The 22,127-nt window shown below is 44.1% G+C and overlaps 1 protein-coding gene across 1 annotated transcript in view; it reads right to left on the reverse strand.

Annotated features, from left to right (window-relative positions):
• Nucleotides 1-5,520: 5,520 nt before the first annotated feature.
• Nucleotides 5,521-22,127, reverse strand: part of LOC147693574 (solute carrier organic anion transporter family member 2B1-like) — a 457,504-nt gene continuing 440,897 nt past the window's right edge. The window contains exon 15 of the mRNA XM_086933236.1: nt 5,521-5,892. Within this exon, the coding sequence (XP_086789362.1) occupies nt 5,730-5,892 (163 nt within the window). The 3' untranslated portion in view covers nt 5,521-5,729. The remainder of the gene's footprint in view (nt 5,893-22,127) is intronic.

Genomic DNA, 22,127 nt, shown 5'->3' on the forward strand with positions numbered 1-22,127 from the left:
TTAAACATATCTAATACAATTCCAATAAGGGCACTATTTCAGTTCCATTAAAAAAAATCTGGGATCTACTAGTCATTTGATTTATATATCCCTGTGTGTTTCTTATGTACATGTGAATACAATTTATTAGCATGCTCTGTGCTTTTTAATTTTCCCCAGACACCAACATGACCCAGAGTTTTCTGAAGATCTCAAATTACCCTGAAAGTTGTAGGTTTCCAATTGTTAAAGGGAGTATTGTAATTTAAAGCCAAGTTGCAATTTAAATCACCATAAAATACAATAAGGCAGGCCACTGTGCCAATTCCACAGACAGATAGACAAACCCCAGAGAATCATCAAAAACAGTGCCAAAAACTGAACAAATTGCGAGTTTAACTTTTTCAAAATATATTCCGCTAATAGCCCACCGACATATTTTATCTGAAGACTTACGTTTAGTCTAGTTGTAGTCTCCTGTGTAGTAGTGACCAACACATCATAACCCAAGCCAACTACTGAATGTATCTTCGTATGCTGAATATGTGTCTCCTGTAGACATCAAATCAGCCGTACAAGATCTTAACTCCTCACCTACTATACTTCTCTTTTCGCATTGATCAGTCCCTGTACATTCAGAGTAACCACAACTAAAATATTAGTGTTACCGATCAAACTAAAATTGAGATGTTAAGCCCCTCCTGTGCTTTATCTGTCACTGTTGCTACCCTCCTGCTGCATCAACTCTGATAATTTTTTGGGAAATATATTTATTTCCTCTATCAGTGCCTCTGCTGTTCGCCTCATTTGAACAGTTCTGTCTCCAGACCTAAATCCCTCTTCACTACCCCCACCCTCAACATCTTCTTCACTATTTTCAGAAAACCCAACAGTATCCCTAATGCTGTGGCTGTGCCCCCTACCCTCACTACCTACTCTTAACTCTACCCACTCACCTCTTATCCCCTATCCCTCTTATGTGGCAGATCTCATGCCGCCAAGCCATTCTTGAATGTGCGTACAATGGTCTTTCTCTCCTCACTACCCAAGAGGTCACCCAATCAAAGTCCCATAATCCAAGCTCTTCGATTATTCATGCATACCGAAAAACAATTTGTACAAAATCTCCACCATGTCCAGACCCAAACCCCTTATATTTTACACCGAAAATGAAATTACAGCATTTGCAAAAATTATTTTGCCTTCATTTCTGAATAGGACAACTGAACTTTCCCATCTTCGTCCACTTTTTGTCTAGCAGGATTCAACAGAAATGTTTTACATCACTTCTCCTGAAATCAGAAAATCATCTGTCAAGGTTTTCATCTCTTTTCTACTGTAATATGACAGAAATCTAGTGCAGTAAAAAAGGTGTGTCCATTAGCTTCCCTCTATGAGTCAAGTTGAACCTTCTCAAACATCCGCTGTCTTAGTAAAACGTTCCCCCCAAAAGCAATATAGCTCTAGACTTGGATTCTGGCTCCTGGCTGAATTTCTCAGCCTGTGACTGCCTTCACACAAGGGGGAATCTATTTGCCCCCTGTGAAAGGCTAATTGGCGCAATGGAGGTATTACTGGTCAATGCTGGCACAGAAGAATAGTCCCAAGCCCCACCTCCATTCTATTGCGTAATCCCGAATTAAATTTTAGTATTGTCTACTATTTTCTGCCATCAACAACCATTGGAATACTGTAAGAATCCATTTTGTCTGACCCAGTGCTGTCAGCACTGCTATCTGCATTCAAGGTATCCTCAGCTCGATCAGTGGAAAAGTCATGTAAAGAATGAAACTTTTCCCCATTATCCCTTGTTCCAGTTGCGTCATACATATCATGTTGGTATCTGCCTTATTATGTCTTGTTCCATCCTTCCTGCCCCTGAGACTCCTGCCTTGGTCGCCCTTGCCCCTACTTCCCCCTTTTTTGGTACTGAGTGTGTCCAACCTACAGTTATGAGCCCTGTATTGGCCAGAATCTTGCTCCCAGGACTCATTATACCATGGTTAGAAATGCCATTCTCCTTTACATTACTACAGCTCGGAAGCATTAGCGGTGGGAGTGGGGGTAGTGTGGTTGATTGTCCAGCAAGGGTTGCACAATTGCAATTATATCTGTAGAAGGGATGCTGCCCCAGCACCAGCCTTTTCCCCTGCTGCAGCATTAACCATGACCTTCTCTCCCCACATAACCAACTCCTTCCCCTGTTCGTGGTAGCCGTCATCTGTACTGGCCTCTCACCCTTAGCTTCAAACCCTCCACAAGCTCCTAAATCTATATCTTTGATAGCCCTATACTGTGACAGGCTAGCTGCCGCTGTCCCTATCCCCCTCATACCTTCAAGTACATATCCTGTGCCAGCAAAGAAGTTTGTGATCAACCCTGCCTTAGGCCTCATAGCTGCTACCTTAGCGGCCTCAGGTTCTTACCGCGAGGGACCTTGCCTCCCTCCCAAAGTATCCACAGAGTCATCCTTAGTGGCATCTCCTGTCCGACTCCGAGCCACACTTCAGTAGGAGCGTTGTTTGAGTGAATTGGGCAAGTTGGGCTGGTCTGGTGTTTTTGGCTTCTTACGCTGCGGTTTGGGCTGTTTGGGTGCAATACTGAAGTCACAGTCAGATACTCCCAGTGTGAGAGGGAAGGGGCAAATCAGGCAACCAGGTGCTGCAGTGTTGTTCCAATGGTCTCCCTAACTTACCCCAAGCAGGTGCGGCAGTATTTTCAGAATGGACCCCCTCACTCCCCCAATATCATTGTCAAAGGCCAGAAGTGCCATCCAGTATGCCCCTGCATAAGAAACAAGAGTAAGCGGTGACTCCCTGCGACTTGAGGGGGTGGAGAGTAGGCACTACGGCCTATCAGCTGGCCACCATCTTGACCCGCCATATAAGACATGGGGCTCATATGTGAAAAAAGAATGCAACTCAAAATGTAAATCATTTTAATTCACTATAAAGATATAAAAAGATGTTTTGTGTGGGTATTTTTGTGATGACTAAAACACATATGTCAAGAGTAAATGCCAAAGAAAATAGAAAATGTTAGCGCATAAGTAACAATGTGTTGCTACTCTAATGGCTAGATGTAGATACAAATGACAACGGTGATCACATTTTCTCAATATATTTGTTAATTTACCAGGGTATGCATGCAAACAATGTACAATTTGTAGATATTTTTTGATAAATCTAAAGCATGACTAAGGCAAAAAACATATTCTGTCACCCGACTAATGCATGACTTGTGCAATCAATGCCTTTAACTGATGTGATTATTATTTCGGCTGCACCCAATTTTTGGTAATGTCAAAACATGTTTCCTATATACCATGTCCGAGATGTGAAGGAGAAATGACTTCACAAATCCTGGTTGAGTAGCTCATGTTTAGCTCAGGATTTTTCAGAGCACTCTGAAGGCACTTTGGTGTCATCTGCCCATGATTCTGTACTTCTCTAATAAGCTCCAACTATTCAAATGGCAAGGGACATTCATATCATCCCTCCTCGAGATTCATTGTCCCATGGATATTCATTCGGACTCCCAGCAAAGGAATTCCTTAACTAGTGAAAGGTATTTTTAAAAGCTCAGGTGGCTGCCACATATATAGGTCCCCACTCAGACCAGAGCCCCTTCCCACCTCCTGCCGAAACTACAGGACACACCTTAGTGTCTTCCCTTTTATTTAGGGGAAAGCATCTTTGTGACCATGCCTATCCTTAGACGTGCTGCATCTTCAACAAGGAGTCAGATCTTTATGATAACCTTCGATGTGCAGGTATCATACTTGATAAGAATGTCTACTTCGTTCTTTTCGGACACCTCCATAAGATAAGCGATGTCGATATTTTCTCTTTCCAGAAGCACCCATACTTATCTCAGCCCCACACCCCTCCCCCTTAGTGCATGGGCTCACAGTGCTTCATGTACAGTAGTGGGTGGATGGATGGCTCATAGGCTGCATCATCAATGCAGTAAGATTTGTCTCTTGATTTATTATTATTTGTCTCTCACCTAGGACCCCAACAAAAAACAATGTTGTTGCTCTAAGCAGGTTATAGTGTGGTGTACTTTCTAGGCGCAAGTATCAGAGTAAACAACAGTGCCTGTCGCAATGACCTTTCACACTGGAAAACAATAACATATCTTGGGGGCAACAAACAAACATATTACATGTATGTGCACAGCTCTTATATCTTAAGACAGCAAAGGGGAGATTTACTAAGATTTTGTGCCGGAAATAACGTAAAAGTAATGCGAAACACTGCACTGCGCTGCTTCGCATTACTTTGCGCTGTGGGGCGTGCCAAGGGTGGTGCATGGGCATTCCCATGCAACTACCCAAACTTTCACAGCCTAAACCCAATTTATTAAAAACAGTAGATTGAGTTTAGCATGAGAAAACTGTGCACTTTTCAACTAGGCGCAAAGGAGAAATGCTTTCATTTCTCTTTCCTATTCTGACTTTGCATGCATGGTGCTCTGTGCAGAACGCATACAAAGTGGGACAAGTTTTCCCTCCTGTCTAGCACAGTATTTTGTACATGAAGGGTATCCTTCCTGTACAAAACCTATGCCACACTCATGCACACACCCTAGCGATATAGCAATAAGGTGTGTGCATGGCGCACTGAAATCAGCACGAGTGCAAGGGTAAGGGGAGGAGAGAGCCATGGGGCATATTACCAACAACTAGAGATAATTATCACTATGTTGGTTTAGCTGCAATATTTTTATGGTCGAGCTGCGGCTATTTTTATCGCTTAGGAACCTTGCTATTATCAAGGTTTATCTCCTAAGCGATAAAAATCGGCCGAAATGCATGAATATCGCTGAAAAGTCAGCGATATTCATGCATTACCGAGCTAATGCTCTTAGCCATGTTATCCACCTACCATTGGATAACATGGCTAGAAACTGCTCAGGGGCAGGTGTTAGCTTTTGGAGATATTCGCGCTTAGCGCGAATATCTCCAAAAGTTGGTAATAGGAGATAGCGATGTTAGCGACTGTTTCCAGTCGCTAACATCTTGGCACGCCCACTTTGCATGTCATTAGTGATAAATATCACTGACATGCAAAGCGGGGCCCAAGATGGTCGCTATCTCCTACTAGCTGTCGCTAACTGGTGTTAGCGACAGCTAGGTAATAGGGAGATAATTTTATCTCCGGTTTCTTGGCTTTTAAAGCCAAAAAAGCGTAGATAAACCCCCTTGATAATATGCCCCCATATCTTTAAAAATATAGCGCTCTCCTGCTCCCTCCCTGTTATGCAACATCAACCCCAAGTGTTAAATAGCAAGTATAATAAATGGACAAACTGCTGGGATTTCCTATTTGGGATGAGGAGGATCTGTCGTGAAGTTATCTTGGTTCTCCGTGACTCTATGGTGGGTATTTAGAACACTGCTTTATCCTGTGCATCACTGTCATTTAGGTACATGAAAATATCATGACTCAGTCACACTCATCTGCATTCGACTGGGACAGGGTATGTATAAAGGCATAACCCCTGGCCCATGACACGAGACAATATTACTTTAACATGGAATGCAATTTGATTCATTGAAAAAAATGATAAAATCCATGATTACACATGAAATGAAGCAAACAGGTGCCGAAGTAGTTCAGAAACTCCAGGTAAACACTCGTAGCTAGAGATAAAAGTGCAGTATAAGTGAGTTCTCTGGACAGTGCAGTGAGGAGGATCGTGTTGGGAGTGAGCACATGCTATGTCCATGGTCCAGTGACATCCATTCACTCAGAGGCACCCTGGCCATTCTCCACCATGGGGGTGAGTTTCAGGTTTTCTGGACTTATCTTGTTCAAAGCTCTTTTTTCTTGATTTCGTAGAAGGAGAAATACTATGAAGAAACAAATGAACGCTGCCACTTCAAAGACTAACTGAAGCCCCAAATACCTGTGGGGACAAAAAGATTAAACAAAATTATTAAAAGTTATTGTGGTGAGAAAAACTAACAAGTTTTGGACAATCCAGGAGGTCTAGCAGTTTATAAAAGAAGGTGCTTCTCCAGTGTTTGCCAAGTTTGTGCGGTTAGTTATTGAAATGAGACTTAGAATGACTCAAGCTTTGGTTGAGAGACCAAATTGATGAATAAATAGGTGAGTGACAGAGCAAGGATTGAAGAATGAATTCATTGATGAAGGGACGAACAGGAGAACGCATGGATGAATAGATGAATGCATGAGTTTGTGGATGGACAAGTGAGTGAGTTCATGTCTGGGTGTAGACAAGTTTCAACCTCCTTGAAGGCTGAGGCCTTGGACAGCAGTAGTGCTAGTGTTGTAAGAAGCAGTGACAGATTGGGTCTGGCCAATTGACTCTTGACAATGGGGTATCAGGCTCCTTACAGGAACACTGATTACTTTTCTAGTATGTTTTTTTGTATGGCCCTCATTGCACAATAAACAGTTTAATGAAGGGCACATGTGTTCTGAAGTCATAGGGAAAGGAAAACCCCACACATAGTCAAATGCTGCAGAAAAGCAGCCAATGAGCAATCATAGGGATAGGTAACTCACACAATTTTAATAAAAAGGTAGAGGATAAGGATAAGGTGTAACACTGAGAGACAGGCTGTAATGATACTCTGTAATACTATACACAAAGTAGTATGTTATGCCCAAAGAAACATGACTTCATATCAAAATGTTTTACCAATTACATATAGAACTTTTACAATAATATATGAAAAAAAACATTATCTGACAATTATCACCCATTTAACACAAGGCATCCAGTGAATTGGACTGGATAATAAAGACTGGGATTCCCCTCTATGAGTTCTTCAATGCAATTGCGGCAAACATTGGCAAAGCCAATATGACTGACTTTTAGACTTTGCCTGTATTTTTCATTTTACTGTCAGAGTTGTAGTTGACAGGATCTAAAATGTTGAATTACACTGCAGTCTGTGAACTGAAAACATGTCCATCTGTGTGACTGTCATAAAATTAGGAAAAGTGGGTGATCTGAGACGAAACAAGACTCCTCTTCCAAAACCACATTTGTCACAAATCGTCCCAATAGCATGTCTTTTATTGGAAAGGTCAGCCTCAGAACTGTCTTGTCAACTGGATGTTGAAAATGTTCATTTCTGAAACACTGCTCGATATAGACCTGTTTATTTCACTGTCAAATCCACACATACAAAATCCACCATTCAATCTCAACAGTAAAATGCAAAATAAGCATTAACATTTTAAACAAATTATAATTTTATTCCATTTATATCTCTTTTTATACATCACGGCAGTGCTTTGGTACACGTGGTTTCCTTCTGTTTGCTTTTTTGCGAATATGTTCAGAGGTCCATCTGGGATTATCAGCTTGTAGTCGTGTGCTGGTTAGTCTACAAAGAGCTTTTATTGTACATTTTCATCTCTGCATGAGTGAACGGTATGGGGCTCCTGTCCTCACTGTTGTAGCTTTTCCTTGCCATCCTCTGCTCCCTTGTTTACAACTCGGCCTAGTTTTTTAACTCAGCTCGTCATCAGCCACGGGGGGCGTGTGCGGGTGACGAGCTGAGCTCGTCATCTAACGCGGCTTTTCGAAAAAAGCAGCGTAGGGGAAAAATCACCGCAGCAGCGATGCAGTTAAACGTTCTACTTCCAATCTGGAATGGTGAAGGGATAGGTGGGTGAGTGTGCACGTCTGAGGTCCCAGTCTCACCAAAGGATGGGGAGGGCCACATACTGGGAAGGAAGCAGTGATTTAAGCTGTATACACTTAATAGCCTGCATGGTACTCATTCGATGCCTGCATTTTACAGATGGAACTGAGGGCCAGATGTATGAATATCTGGCTGCAAGTAACAACTAGTAAATATTTCTAGGAACGACCCTATATATCAATAGATCTAATCCTAAAACTCCAAATCCCGGTGGCTCCCAATCCATCCAAGCTCATGATTATGAATGAGGTAGGTCAAAAATTGCAACTTACTACAATTAGAGGCCATCACAGGAATGGTGGCCTGCGGGCATAGCAGACCACCAAGTTTGTGAATGCTTTTAAATAAAGGCAACTTTTTTTTCAAATGCAGCCTAATTTGATTTCCTGTGCACCATTGCAAACTCTTCAACATACATTCATAAAGTAGAAGGGGTTCCAAGGGAACGTGTTCACTTTCAATCAGAAGTCTTGTAGAGCGCTGCTTGTCACGCCGGGGTTTCTCCAGGCACTGGGTGGGGGAAACATCCATTACCACGCGGGCATTACATTGCAATGCCTTTACATCGCGGGTATTACAATGCAAGTCGTTACAACGACTCGTGCTGGCTGGCGCCCTAGCCTAAGGAATAGTATGATTTACTATTCCAACACCTTCCCTACTGTACGTAGACTGGTGTAGAATTGTAAATCATACTATTCCTAAGTCCAGCGCCCTCCAGCACAAGTCGTTTTAACGACTTGCGTTGTAAAAACTGCAATGTAACTTACAGCGATCATTTTGATTGCGCTGTAACGTCACATATTCGCTGAGTGGTTACGCGAGCCGTGGCCTTTTGCAAATGCAATACCACCTCCTTTGAGGTGTCAGTAAAATATCAAAGATTTGTGACTGGAATTTTGTCACAAAACATTGATACCTTAGATAACAATTCAGTATTTGGAGGAGTTGCCGACATCACACCCCTTGCAGATTCCGAAACGGTATACATTCCCAATCCCATTTTAGGAGTCAGAAAAGATTTTCAGACTCCTAAAAGGGAATTAGTACATTAAAAAACACATTCTAATGCCAAATTGGAGTGTTTGCAACTGATACAGTATTTATTACGTCTGGACCTTACATTGATGATGTTAAAGCACTTTCTCTTTGGTTCAATAATTAACAGGGCTCATTGCTTTTGCCAGAGGTTGTGCCGCTTCTTCGATGTCGCAGGGCGCACTGGGACACACAAGCTTGAACACGGGATAGAGGAGACAGGAGGAGTCAAAGGAGCCAGAAGTGCATCCACCCTGATGTTCTGAAACTCCAAGGGCTCAACACTAGGTATGGGTCTACAGACGTGTTCATTGACAGCCATACTTCGTGGTCTGAGACCACCTTTGCGTGTGTTTCACTACTGTCAATGAGTGCTATGCACATCCTATACGATTTACCCCTGACACTTTCACAAGAGGGCAAATTCAGAGAATGCACACACAGATGCTTTTGGGACATGCGGTTCTCAAATTATTCCTTCTTGATATGGGTTGCGAGTACTTATCAATAAGAAAACATATTACACAATAAACTGGATGCAGCAGACAGGATACAGGATGCAGCAACTTCCAGATACAAAATAATAAAGGGCCACATAAGAGAAGAGGTCTCAGGTGGAGTTTTGCCAGTGGCGTAACAAAATGTGAGGGAGGCCCTGCAAGATATGCTGAAGGGGCCCCTCACATCAGTAGGGGCTGAGTGCTACCTTCAGTATGGGTAAGCCTGCCACACCCCCACCTCGCAGGTACTGCGGGTGCCTTTCTTCGCCCCTGAGTCTTGCATAGTATTCCTGCCTCTGCCTCCAGTTTCTGAGGTAAACTATTATGAAGGCCAGAGTTGTGTCCACATCAGTGCCTGCGTAGTTACTAATGGCTAAGGCTTGCCACATAATCCACCTTCATCAGCACAATTTACAGATTTCGCCCCAAAAAAGTCAAACTGAAACGTTTCTAAAAAAACAAAGTAACCATGCTGCATCGCAATTCCCAGCTACTTTGCTAAAGTTAGCTGGCCACATTTCATCCGTTGATTGCCTTGTTAGGGTATCAAAAAGACGTGAAGATGTGACAATGTTGCCCAGACAGAAGGAATGACGTATATTAACTGACTGTGGAAAGGCAACTGTTTGAAGCATAGGGCATTCAAGCAGCTTTCTGGCAGGTCATGTGAATGACGTTCTGTGTCTTTAAGGTTGAGTGTAACCAGCCCTTGCACTGCAGGTGATCTGTTGTATCTACTTTCCGGAGTCTGACTCCTCCTTTGCTTAGGATTGGCCTTTGTCTGTGTCCTTCACAAATGGTAGCTTGCAAATGGCTAACATTTGCTGCATGCCCTACCTTTTCTCTTCTGTTACCGCCCATGGAGTATTGTCTGGGGGGATGAGCAGCGGTGAGCACGCAGTCCTGTTCCCCCTGCGTTTCCATGTCCATCACTATGCATGTCTTTGGCATTCCTTTGCTCTCATGCAGTGTGCACTGCAGCGTGCACTTTACAGTACCCCTGGGCACAAGCAGGGACCTACTAGAGTGCTCCTGTTTCAGTACACACTATACGGCCTCCCGGGGCACAAGCAGGCATCCACCCCAGCGCATCTCTGTTCTTGGGAATCCTGTGTGCCTAGGGGTTTCCCAAAGTTGCTTGAGCTGTCCCTTTTACAATTGATTACAGGATTCGTGTTGACGATGGGTCCCTCTGACAGGGCCAAAAAGTCATTTTGTCTGTTGTTATTCCTTCTACCTATGGTGGGAGGGAAGGGCCTTGGCTCGGACCAAGCTAGTTGCTTTCTGTTGCGCCATAGCGGACAGGTTCACACCACAGTACAAGTTCTCTATGCACATGCCTAAAAGCAGTCTTCGTAGCGAGCTTGGTATCCTCCTCTCCTTCCTAAACGGACTGCGGAGTCCATTGTGAGACCAAGAACAAGCCCTCAGAGTAGCTCTTGACAGCCTTTAACCGTGCGAGAAAAGAGAAGCGATGAAGAGCAGGAATATGGTGGAAAACCCGGTTGACGGGGGTCTGCTGGCCATCGAATTCGACAAGGTCACCACCAAGAACATTTAAGTTAGAGAAGGGGACTCAATCTGCTAGGATAAAAAGTGAGTGATGCATGAAGGGATGCAAAACTCCTTTTATCGATAACTGTCATATTTACTCTTGCTGGTGTTTAGGCCAATACGCCTGGTTTGTCACGAGAGCTGGAATCCTTTGGGTACCCTGGGACCGTAATCTCGTTGAGTGGTCAATTACCAAACACCTGTGTATTTTTAGATAAAATTAGTGACCGTTTGCCCCCGCTCATTTAAAGCGTATGCCTTTCCTTGGTTATTAAAGTGGAAGGAGTGGCCTCCGGGAAGCCTTGCCACGGCCATCCAAAGCATTTTAACATCTCTCGCTCTGTAGTGCAAGCACACTTTAGCGTTCCTGCTTCTATCTTTTTCATGGTTTATTCTAGATGATAGTAACTTGTGGCCTTGAACAACCCGGCTATTTGGCCTTATAACGAGCGCTAATGTGGTCTGTTCCGCGTTATTAACAGGGAGGTAACCCAATTGGAGCCAAAGGACCTGGGTATCAAGTGTTATAGACAAAAATGGGCCTAGACGTCTAGGACCATTTTTGTCTATAACAATGTGGTCTGTTCCAGCAGAGCAGCTGATCCTCTCAGAACAACATTACTAAGATTAATATTCAACTTCACACACAGAGTAAACTGAATGATATCATGGTAGTGTTTCTGAATGCACTGTTTTCTCTGGGCCCTTTTCTTACTGCAATTAAGTTAGTGCTCCCCAACGACTTAATATAACGTAGTCAATTCAATCCTTATTTTACTTATCTTGACCCAGCGACCAGTCTTGGTTTCAAAGTTTCAACAATGCATAGAAAATCTTATGGGTTGGAGCATTTCCAGAAATTGTGCAGAGTTCCCGGATCATTCCAGGTGTTGCTCGTGAATGACTTAGTAAATGCAGAAGGTTCTACTACCCACGATGCAGGTGGATTTGAACTTTACTCGTCTTGGAGCAAATAAGTAGAAATACCTATCTTTGTGGCCGCTTCCTCTTTTCAGTGCACACTGTGCCACTCCTAAAGTCCCCATGCCCTTCCCCACACCGCCCCACCACTCCCACAACAGTGCATGCCCGCTCCCAATAGGTATTATTTTTAAAAATGAGCCCACCAATGTACGTTTTTAATTCACATTTCTCGCTATTTTGCATGTAATGTGTTCCCCGTTTTAACTCTTGGAGTAGGTTTAAGTACCAGTGCAGAGGATTAGCGCATGACAGCAGAATGGAGAAGCAAAGAGAAACTTGATATGCAGGAATAAACATCTTGTGTCATAAAATGCTTAATTTCGCATATTTGTGTTTCCAAGCTTTGTAACTAGCAGATTGTTACTATTGCTAAATGTAGTGGTGTTCAATTTACCTAGAAGGAGGAAGGACTGATTCTGTCCCCTTGGGGTTTGACTTTGTCACTCAGCTCATTGTAAATGTCAGCAGAGATCATTAAACTAGCTAAACAATCCTGTCTACTGTATGTTTGTTAGCATAGAGGGTCTCTGTTAAACTCATGTGTGCATTTGTTTGTGGATTTTTGCTTCTCCGTAAACATTGATTCGACACAAATGGGGGTGAGACAGTGGATTGCTCTGCTGCTTTTTTCTAGGCTTGGCCACAAATCTAACTTTTTGGCATTCCTGTGGGAGTGCAGCCTGGCTGTTTGACAAGTCTCAGAGCCATCAGGCTGTCAGTGTGAGTCTGCAGCTCCCCTCTGGTGCTCCGATTGACACATGATAAAAAGGGCAGAAAGGTGGGCCTTGCAATATAAATTTTTATTGGTTGCATTGATCTTCTTTTTTCCTGACACACTTGTGCTTTCTGTGTGTTTTGATGTCGACGTCAGCAAGAATTTGCGAAGAGTGCACCAGGGTTTTTACAGAAAAGAACTTTTATCAAGGCAGCGCACCTCCGAATGTGGCCGGTTCCAGCTAGCATTTAGAGTTTTTTGCAGTTTTTGTGTCAGGCGCTAGGCACACTAACTCAGTGGTACTTTTTCTTTTTAAAGATGGACCATGGGAAGGCTGATTAGGTCTTTCTGGGCTTCTACCCATTCCTCCACAGTCTATTTTGCAGTGAATGTGCAACCCACTGAGCTGTTTTATTGGCCCTGGTAGTTGAACACTCTTTTCGTAGCCACCCATAGGCAAAGTGCTAGACTCCTTACAAGTGTCTGACCTGGCTGATGTTTTTTTTGTTTTGAGACACACATTGACAAAGCCAATAGCCAAGGCTTGCATTTTGAGGCCTGCCGAAGTGGAGAAAGAAACCAAAGACCACTGTTTTCTATTCACTTAAAAATTCAGAGAAGATGTTTAAAATGAAAACATTGAGTTTACTTTTGAGATGTAAAATCCCCCTCCCCCAATGCATTGTAGTGCAAGTATTGCATAAAAGGTGGAATACTGCACCAAAGAGCCAGTAAAGTGGAGTGAGAGAGATACAGCTCACTGCTGAGATATAGCCCACTCTATTTATATTATAAACATTTGGTAACCATGGGTCTTGCTGACAGCTGAAGGGTCAACCCAGACTCAGAGTCCACTCTATGCATATTTTAAAGAAATGATAGCAATAGATTTCTGCACACAGCTGTGCAGTCACGCCACATCTAACAAGCATTTGCAATGCAATAGGTCTCGCATTACTGAAAGTTTGAGCTAATGGGGTTGCATTATTATTTGCTACGCCAATAGCTCAAACTTTCAGTGATGCAAGACCTATTGCATTGCAAATGCTTGTTGCTATGTGTTGGCCTGTTTTTATGGTCTACTAAATCGGTTTTCACTGTTGATTTACCTGACATCAAAAAGAAATTGCCTACCGTAATCAAGAATCCATGCAGACTTCCCTACATAGTAAAGCAGTTATACATTGTGTCTTTACAAGTTTAAAGCTGCCCCAATTTGCAAACATGCCCACTAGTTTAGCTGTCTATTGGGGGCACTGTTATTTTCATACTAAGGCCTATTTTCTGTCCGCTTTCTTGTGAGTTTTAAAGTCTGCACTACAGATTTGCCACTTTACAGATTTAAACATTGTGTCCTTGTAGGGAAACATTGCCACTTCCACTTTGAAAGCAAACTCACTGCCTGGAAGTGTTGTGTGATCTGCTTAGCTGGTGCCATTAAACATATCTCAGTAGTGTCAGTATCAGCGGACAACGGTGTTTTAGCTTGACCAGCAGGAAGTAGTTCTGGTGGTCTTCCTACTCACATGCATGCATAGCAGCGTAGATGTTGCGCTGGACTGGGAACAGCAACCAGCCCTGGCAGAATGCTGTTCGACTGGCCCTAGGAGCGGGGGTTGGTAGCAAGAAGCGCTGTTCCCGCGTTTGTTACAGGGGGACGATATTGCAGCCCTGCTGCAAAAACATGCCCAGTGACAAAGCTAGCCCCCGTGGGCACAAAACTGGCCCCCACCCCTCTAGCCCACCATAGAAATGCCAAGTGCCTTCTACAGGAGATTGGTATTAACGGGTCGGCTTTTGACCTCCTTTCCTCGTTTTTAAACAATAGGAAACAAAGCCTGAACTGGGATGGTCTACAATCCAATAGTTTTATTTGGCCCTGCGGGGTCCCACAGGGCTCAGCCCTGTCTCCAACTTTGTTTAATGTTTATGTGAAGCCACTGGCTAGGCTTGTAAGGGAAAATGGCTTTACCCTTATGTCATATGAAGACGACTCTCAGCTGGTGGTATCTGTCCTAGATAAGCAGGAGCTAACAGCAGAAGGATGCCATGCTTGTCTGAAGGACGTCATGGAATAGATGAGTCAGAGCTTTTTGATAATCTATACTCAGAAAACAGAAGTTATCGAATTTGGGAATGGGTCACCGATCTGGAATAATCGGTGGTGGCCGCTGGAAGCTGGGAAATGTCCTTTACCTGTAAAGAAAATGAGGAATCTTGGGGTCATCTTTGATGACAAACTGAATATGTCAGCCCAGGTAAAAAGTCTAACATCAGCCAGTTTTTTCCTACTTAAGACCCTGCGGAAAATCTTCCCTTTCATTCCCTTGTCACTTCAGAAAACAGTTATGGCTGCCCTTTTTATGTCCAGATTGGATTATTGCAATGCTATGTTTTTGGGCATTGATAAGCACCAGATAAGCAAACTTCAATCATTGCAGAATGCGGCCATTCGAGTTATTCTAAAACTTCCGAATGGCCCTCCCACCATCCAGGGGAGGAGAGCACTACACTGGCTCCCTGTCCAGCAGAGAATTGAGTTTAAAGCTCTCTGTTTGGTGCGGGGGTGGCTCAGAGGGCTGTCAGAACAGGTTCAGACTTTACACACCCTCCCGAGACCTACGCTCGGCTAATCTTGGCCTGATCTGTGTCTCTAGGTACAGACGAGCCAGATGGGGGGGCCGTCTATTTTCTTGTTGTGCGGCCCAAATGTGGAATAAACTACCGGTGGCCTTAAGACTTCAGCCGAACCTCTCATTGTTCAGGAACATTTTGAAATCCCGGCTGTTTAATGCCAGGTAACTGTTAGCCTATCTTGTTTGCCCTGCCTTCACTTACACACAGTGCCAAGACGCCTCGGCATTCGAGCGCTTTATAAGCATTTTTATAACATAACATAACATTTATAACATACAGCCAGTCTGGCCCTGCGTACATGCCGCTGTGCCGCCTCCTCCTTGCAACTGTCAGCTTTTATAAGCCAGCTACCAGTGTAAAACTGTGCAGTTAGTGCTTACGCATTTTTCAACTACAGAGCCACGCACAATTAGCTCTTATCAATTATGTAGGATCAGATCTAGGAAAAAAAGTTAAGTCTGCCGAGATCATGTGTTTGTGTGTGTTTTTAAAAGTTCTTTGCAAAATGTAGTACTCGGTCACCTTTGAATACAGTCAAGACTAATAGAATTCATAAAGGCTAACTTTGACAGAGAATACAGAAGCTGCTCAGCTGCCATTAAACGAAGATGAAAGTTATTTTCAACACTTTAAAACAAGGCATAAGAAAAGACCCCGCAGCCCCCACACTGCAGGTGGGCTCCACACTTTATATTTCAGAAGGGGGATTGTGGGGTCCTGGCTGACCAGCATTTAAATGAAATTAATAAAAAAAACAGCTTAAGAGCTAAAGTTGCTGTTGATTCAGCATTTCTGCCACCAGACAAAGGGGTCCATTAGGATGGCGGACGGACAAAGTCAGTCTTACATCCTGTCGGGGACAGGTACCGTCCGCCACAAGGGCGGAGGAACCGTGACCCCAATTAGGATGCACCCGCCACAGTGGCGAGTGCATCCCGCATTTTTAACATTGCGGCGGACGGTGCTTAAAGCACCGGCTGCCGCAATGTGAAAAATGCTTGTTGTGCGTTTCACAGCACAACATGACAGGCACCGCGCAGTGCCTGCCATGTTGTGCTGTGAAACGCAGGGAGTTACCATAGGTACCCCCCATGTGCACCCCCACCCCCCCTTCAACCTGGGGGGCCCGCAACGGGCCTCCAAAGCAGGAACCGTATGCCTTTTCATGGCCGCATTGCCACCACGGAAAGGCATTCCTCCCAGGCCATCCTAATATGGCTGACCGTGTCTGATAGACACCGCCACCATATCAGGCCTTTTCCATCGTGGTAGCGGCGGACGGTCTTCCCCTCCGCCACGGTCCCCCCGCCGTTGTAATATGGCGGGGGGAAGAAAGGTGGCGGACGGGCAAGGATGGTGGACGGATAGCCACCGCCTGCATGGCAGTGGTGATCTGTCCGCCATCTTATTGGACCTCCAGATTCAGAAGGGAGACTGTTGTGACTTGAAGGGAGGTTCCTTCCTCGTGCTTCTTGCTCTCCATCGAACTTTGTAATGTTGGTGAGGATTCAATGGAAAGCAAAAGGGAACGGGATGAGGGATGAAGGTGAATAGCTGCCAAGGTTTCAGACTGCCTATGTGTGGCAATTTTATGATTTCAGTGTAATTATGAGTGACATTCAATGACTCAGTGACACTTTCTCGCATGCAAAATTAAGCAATGAAGACAAGGGAAAGATATAACTATCAGAAATTACACCTATTTGAGTAACGCGAATCTCCAACTTAAAACTACTGCAAAGCACCAGGATTGGAAAGGCACCGTGGGACCCGGCTGTACCAAACAGGATGTGAGAAGGCCCATGCACGAATGACACACAGCTGGCAATTTTTCAGCATGCAAATGAGTGACAGGTCTATGTTTTCACTCTGCCTATCAGTGACTTTTAGGTTTATCTTATATGAAAGTTTGACTGCCACTTTATCGAGAGCATTTAGCAAGAAAATGTGTATTAGACAACACTGAAGGCCTTTTGTGGATTGCAGTACCTAGAATAGATTACCAAATCATACTTCTGATAGAGCGCTTATAGCACACCTAAATTGTACGAGTGTAATATACTCATGGTTTAAACGCACTCACATGTATTTTTTGTCATTTGCAGTGTTTCATAATTATTAAGATGCATTTATATTAACATTGGAATGTAGTGTATACATTGAACTAGGACTTTGTATGTATTAAAGATATCTATAATTCCTGTATCTATAATGTGCAGGATTAACCCCTTGCCTGCGGGGCTAGTGGGGGAGGGGGGGAGTGCGCACATTGCCCCGGTGCTCACTGTGGCAGTGTGCTCATGACGAGCTCAGCTCGTCCCGGCCACACCCGTTTCTTCAGAACGTTGAGCACAGCGGGGGAATTAGCCCCGCATGCGAGCCTTCTGACCATTATGACGAGCTCAGCTCATCATAAGCACATGGCCAGCTTGGCTCATGACGAGCTGAGCTCGTCATGAGCATGGGGGGGGTTAAATACTACTAGCGCAATGCAATTTGTGTTTAGTTTAAGTTGTCTGAATTGTAGGCCCAAATTGTAGGTTGTTTTGCCTTTTGTGTTTGGCCTATATGGAAACCAGGGCCACTGGAAGAAGAATCGAATTAATTAAAGCTTCTTTGGAAACTTACTGAAAGATGTTGCGAATGAAAAGGTTTACCGTGTGACGTATTGTGGGTTGAACATTGCCTTTTTGTATGATGCGCAGGGACAGATTCGAGTGACTTCTGCTTATTTTCAGAGGAGAAGGAGAAGGAGAAGGAGCATCTTAGAACAAGCTCCATAGCTTTAAGCTATCAGACCCATTTGACGTGAGTACTTCTTAGGAAGTCAACACGTGCTGACACCTTTGGGATAGGATATCGGGGAAATAGGTAGGATTTTCATGTAGAGCAGAGTAGGGAAAGATACCTTTGTTTTCTTCTCAAATGAAAAGAGAATTGGACTCAGCTTCTATTTTTACTTGCATTTTGATTTTGTAGTTCGTCATATTATGCCTTTAGTGCCGAATTAATTATATTCGTAGACTAGGCTCTGTATGGATTTTTATGTACCTATATACTCTGATATTGAGGTGTGTTTATATTAAATTATTTTTGGCCTTATAATAAATCCCCACAACTGGAATTCGGAGTCTGTGGTCATTTTAAAGCATGACTAAATTGAAATATGTCAACTATATTGTTTATCCCAATATTGTGTCAGTGTTCAAAACACTACTGACACAACTAAGTGCAACTTTGATGCACAAATAGTTTTATTTAAGATGGTCACATTCTTTATTGAATCACAATATGAGGATGTGGGATTTTGTCCTGTAAATTGATGTAATCTTACTTTAAATAAAAAAAGTTAATTAACATTCCATAACTGCATGCCAGATTTTTTAATTTATCACTTTTGCATCACACAATAAAGGGTCATGTAAGGCGCAATTTCATGCACTTCAAAAGTTTTCCTTTTTTTGTAGTGCTCTCTAAACCTTGAACTAAACCTTGGTGGGTGGTATGTTTATATAGATTCATCATCTTAATTTAAATGGGTAGTAACATTTAGCCACCGCAGTGGTACACATTTTAGTGAGCTTTGAAGGATGTGTGTACCTGGGAGGATTTTAACCTCTGACCATGGGTCTCTGTAGTGAATGAATTAAGTCAAGTAGTGTCCGATGTATAAAACATTTTTCCTGTTCTCAAACGGGCCAATTCACAGAGTTGGCCCGTTTCCGAACGGGAAAGAGCCTTTTGGAATGTATCATCCCAAAAGGCATTCGCAAAATAGGGAATCGCGCTCGTGATGAGCTCAGCTCGTCATGAGCCACGGTGGCCGTGTGCTCATGACGAGCTCAGCTCATCACCGACACACCCGTTTCCGTGGAACGCTCGCACAGCAGGATAATTGGCCCCGGGTGCGAGCGTTGGAGCCGTTATGACGAGCTCAGCTCGTCATGAGCACACGGCAACCGTGGCTCATGACGGCATGAGAGGGGTTAAAACAAATTGAAGGGATACATTAAAAGAGAATATACATTCACAGCAAAGTGCATGTGCTGAGAAGGGTGTGAACAGCAGTGTTTCACATTCAGACCTAGGCCTTTCACCAGGGTCATGGTGGTAGCATTAGTTTTTCACCGATAAATCTGGGGTGTCAGGCCGATGAACTGTTCAAGGGGAGCAAAGTATGCTTGCCACCCACTATAATGACATAACACTAAAGGTAGTGATATGAGGTGGGCAGTGAGCCTGTAAAATTATTTTTATCGGATGAGAGGTACAGTTTTGCCGGATCCGATGACAGAGGTTTCATAACTTATGGTCCACTCAGAGGCGGGCACAGCGGTGAATCTTCCACCTGGTAAATCAACAGTTGGAATTGGGTGCTAACTGGGGGTTTGCTAAGCGAGAGGTACCAGACCTGCTCACAGAGAGCCCAGAGCGGCCAAGTTTATTGATGGCTGAAACAAGAGACTTGGCCAGCAGAATGTTTAGAATGACATTGCCTGGGTTAATGGAGGCAATAATATCCTGCCGACGTGACTGAGCACCAAGTTATTTCCACTCTCATTTCAAAAGGGATTTACATTCCTCTAGGAAGACTGGGCAGAGGCAGATGATGTGTTCAAATGATTAATCACACAGACCACAAACCTGGCATGTTATTCTTTCCAAGGGCAGGCGCCATCAAGCAAAATGTTTAAAAGAAAGGCCCTTGCCCAAGCCAGAGGGCCATCAATCTTGCCTTCTGGAGTTTTGAATAGAAAAAATACAGGTAGGATGGAGGAGACACTGGCTGATAGGAGTTTATGACTGCCCAGACATGGTTGTGTTTAGCTAGAGTGGCCTTGTCAGTGTGATATGAACAGAGGCATTCAGATTTTTAATGTATTGCTTAAAGGCAAGTTGACTCATATTAGAAGAATAGAGCTCACTCATGTTCAAGGTACTTAGGCAGTTCTCAAGGTAAAGATGATGCGGTTGCCTAGGGCTGTCAGTTTAAGCTCATCCCATAGTAGCACTGCAAAAAGCCACTCTTGGCAGCTCTGAGTCTGGGGCACAGACTTAGAAAGGTATTATCTCTGGTGGCTCGCTGACCCAGTTCCAGCCTGATCTGTGCAGCGGGGGCAAATCTCGGTAGGCGGAAGACTAATTTATATATCCTAGTGACATGTTTGTTCAGTTGTTTGCAATTTGTTTCCTAGTATGATTTCACTATCGTAGGCAAATGATGGTATAATGTTTGCCTTGAGTCATCTGAAGGGCCAGGTCCTTTGATTCAAATTCCTTCTGTTACGGAGCAGGGAGTCTCTTGCATCAATGTGGGCCCCCAGATATTTGTACGAGTGATCCTTTAAGATCTTAATGCCATTGTAGAGCCAGCCACCCCCGGATATGATTTCCTTTCAAGCATTACAGCTTTAGTTTTCTTTAAGTTGACCTTCAAGCTGTTGCTGGAGATGTAGGAGAGCAGCAGGTTTAACAGTCTCTGCAACCCTACTCTTGTGTAGCTAGGGTAGGGTCATCTGTGTAAAGCAGATTGCGGATATGTTCCCCACCAATCAATGGGTAGTGACTGTTGATGGTGTTGAGCGCTTTAGACAGATATGAAATAAACAAGTTGAAATGTAGGGGGCTAACATGCATCCCTGCTTTACACCCCTCATGGTGGGGATTTGTCATGAGACTTAGGCTACATCCACAAATTCTGCCGATGGAATTAAAAATTCTACCCTCTCCTACCAACAAACTAATCTCTCATGCTGGTATTCAGCTGTGAGGATATGGACTTTTGCCTAACAGGAATCTTGGGCTACTCTACCAACCTACATAAATAATCTAAGACCAATTTGAGTTAAACTCTTCCTGATTGGCCATTTTTATATTTCTAAATTTTCTCTCTGACTGTGTGCCTGAACCCACCTCTACAAGTATGGAGTTTGGCCATCTTGGATTATGCCAGCAAAGCACTGAATAGTTGAGTGTGCGACAACAAAGTTGATGATTTTACTGGGCTGTTTAATCTGATTCTAAGAGAGCACATGCTCAGTACATGTTTTGCAAAACTGCTACAGCACCTAGTTGAAAGAAAGCTGAGTGACTCCAGGAAGCCTGCTGAGGAGGTGGTCCTCTTGGCCAGGACCATAATGTCCATGAAGATATCTGGGAGGAACCTCAAAAAGGGTGATTCAGGTTCCCCCAGCAGAGTGAGGGGGAGGTTAAAGATGACCCAGACAAGTCCCAGGGTAAGGGGAGGAAAGGGGTCCTATGACCCATCTAAGAAACAAAAGGGTGGCTCTGGTTGGTGGGGACAAGGGCCTCCCCATTTCCAACCCTGCAGTTTTGAGTGTTCACAATTAGGACACAAGCAGGGGAACTTGGCATGTTTAAAGAAATCACCCGCAGGGAGGACCGCTACAGTGGTGGCCAACATGGGCTTATGGGTTAGTAGTCCCCCGGGGTAGGTCATTGACCATGCCATGATCTCCCTTAGGTGGGGGATAGACTCGGAGGGTGGACATGTGATCTCTGAGTGTGGGAGTTGTCACTTCTACCAGGTGAAAGTGAATGGGGTCCCTGTTGCTGCTCTGTGGGGCACTTGGGCTCGCAAGCCTATGATAATTGAAAGGCTAGTTTATCTAGAGCAGTACAACAGCCAGGTGTGTAGGATAACTCACGCCCAAGGGCAGGACTTTCTGCTCTGGTATCCTTGGAGTGAGTTGGGGATGTGACCCAAAGTAGGGTTGTAGCTAGTCCACTGATCCCCATAGACTGCATTCTGGGAAATGATTTGCCCCAGTGCCAGGAGACCTTAGAAGTGTGTCTTCCCAGGTTTCCCTGACAGTTCTGTGTTCTGGGGTTACCACTCCGAAACAGAGGGTATGGAGCCCAGATTGAGCGGCAGGATGAGGGAAGATTCATCAATGACCTGTGTTCAGCCTCAGGATGCAGACCCTGGGCTGAAGAGATTCAGGAGACCATCCCTGAACTGGTGGTAACTATATTGGAAGTTGCTACCCTCACTCTGAGAAACATCAGAGGT

This window comes from Lissotriton vulgaris, chromosome 8 (assembly GCF_964263255.1).
Source record: "Lissotriton vulgaris chromosome 8, aLisVul1.2, whole genome shotgun sequence".
Lineage (NCBI taxonomy): Eukaryota > Metazoa > Chordata > Amphibia > Caudata > Salamandridae > Lissotriton > Lissotriton vulgaris.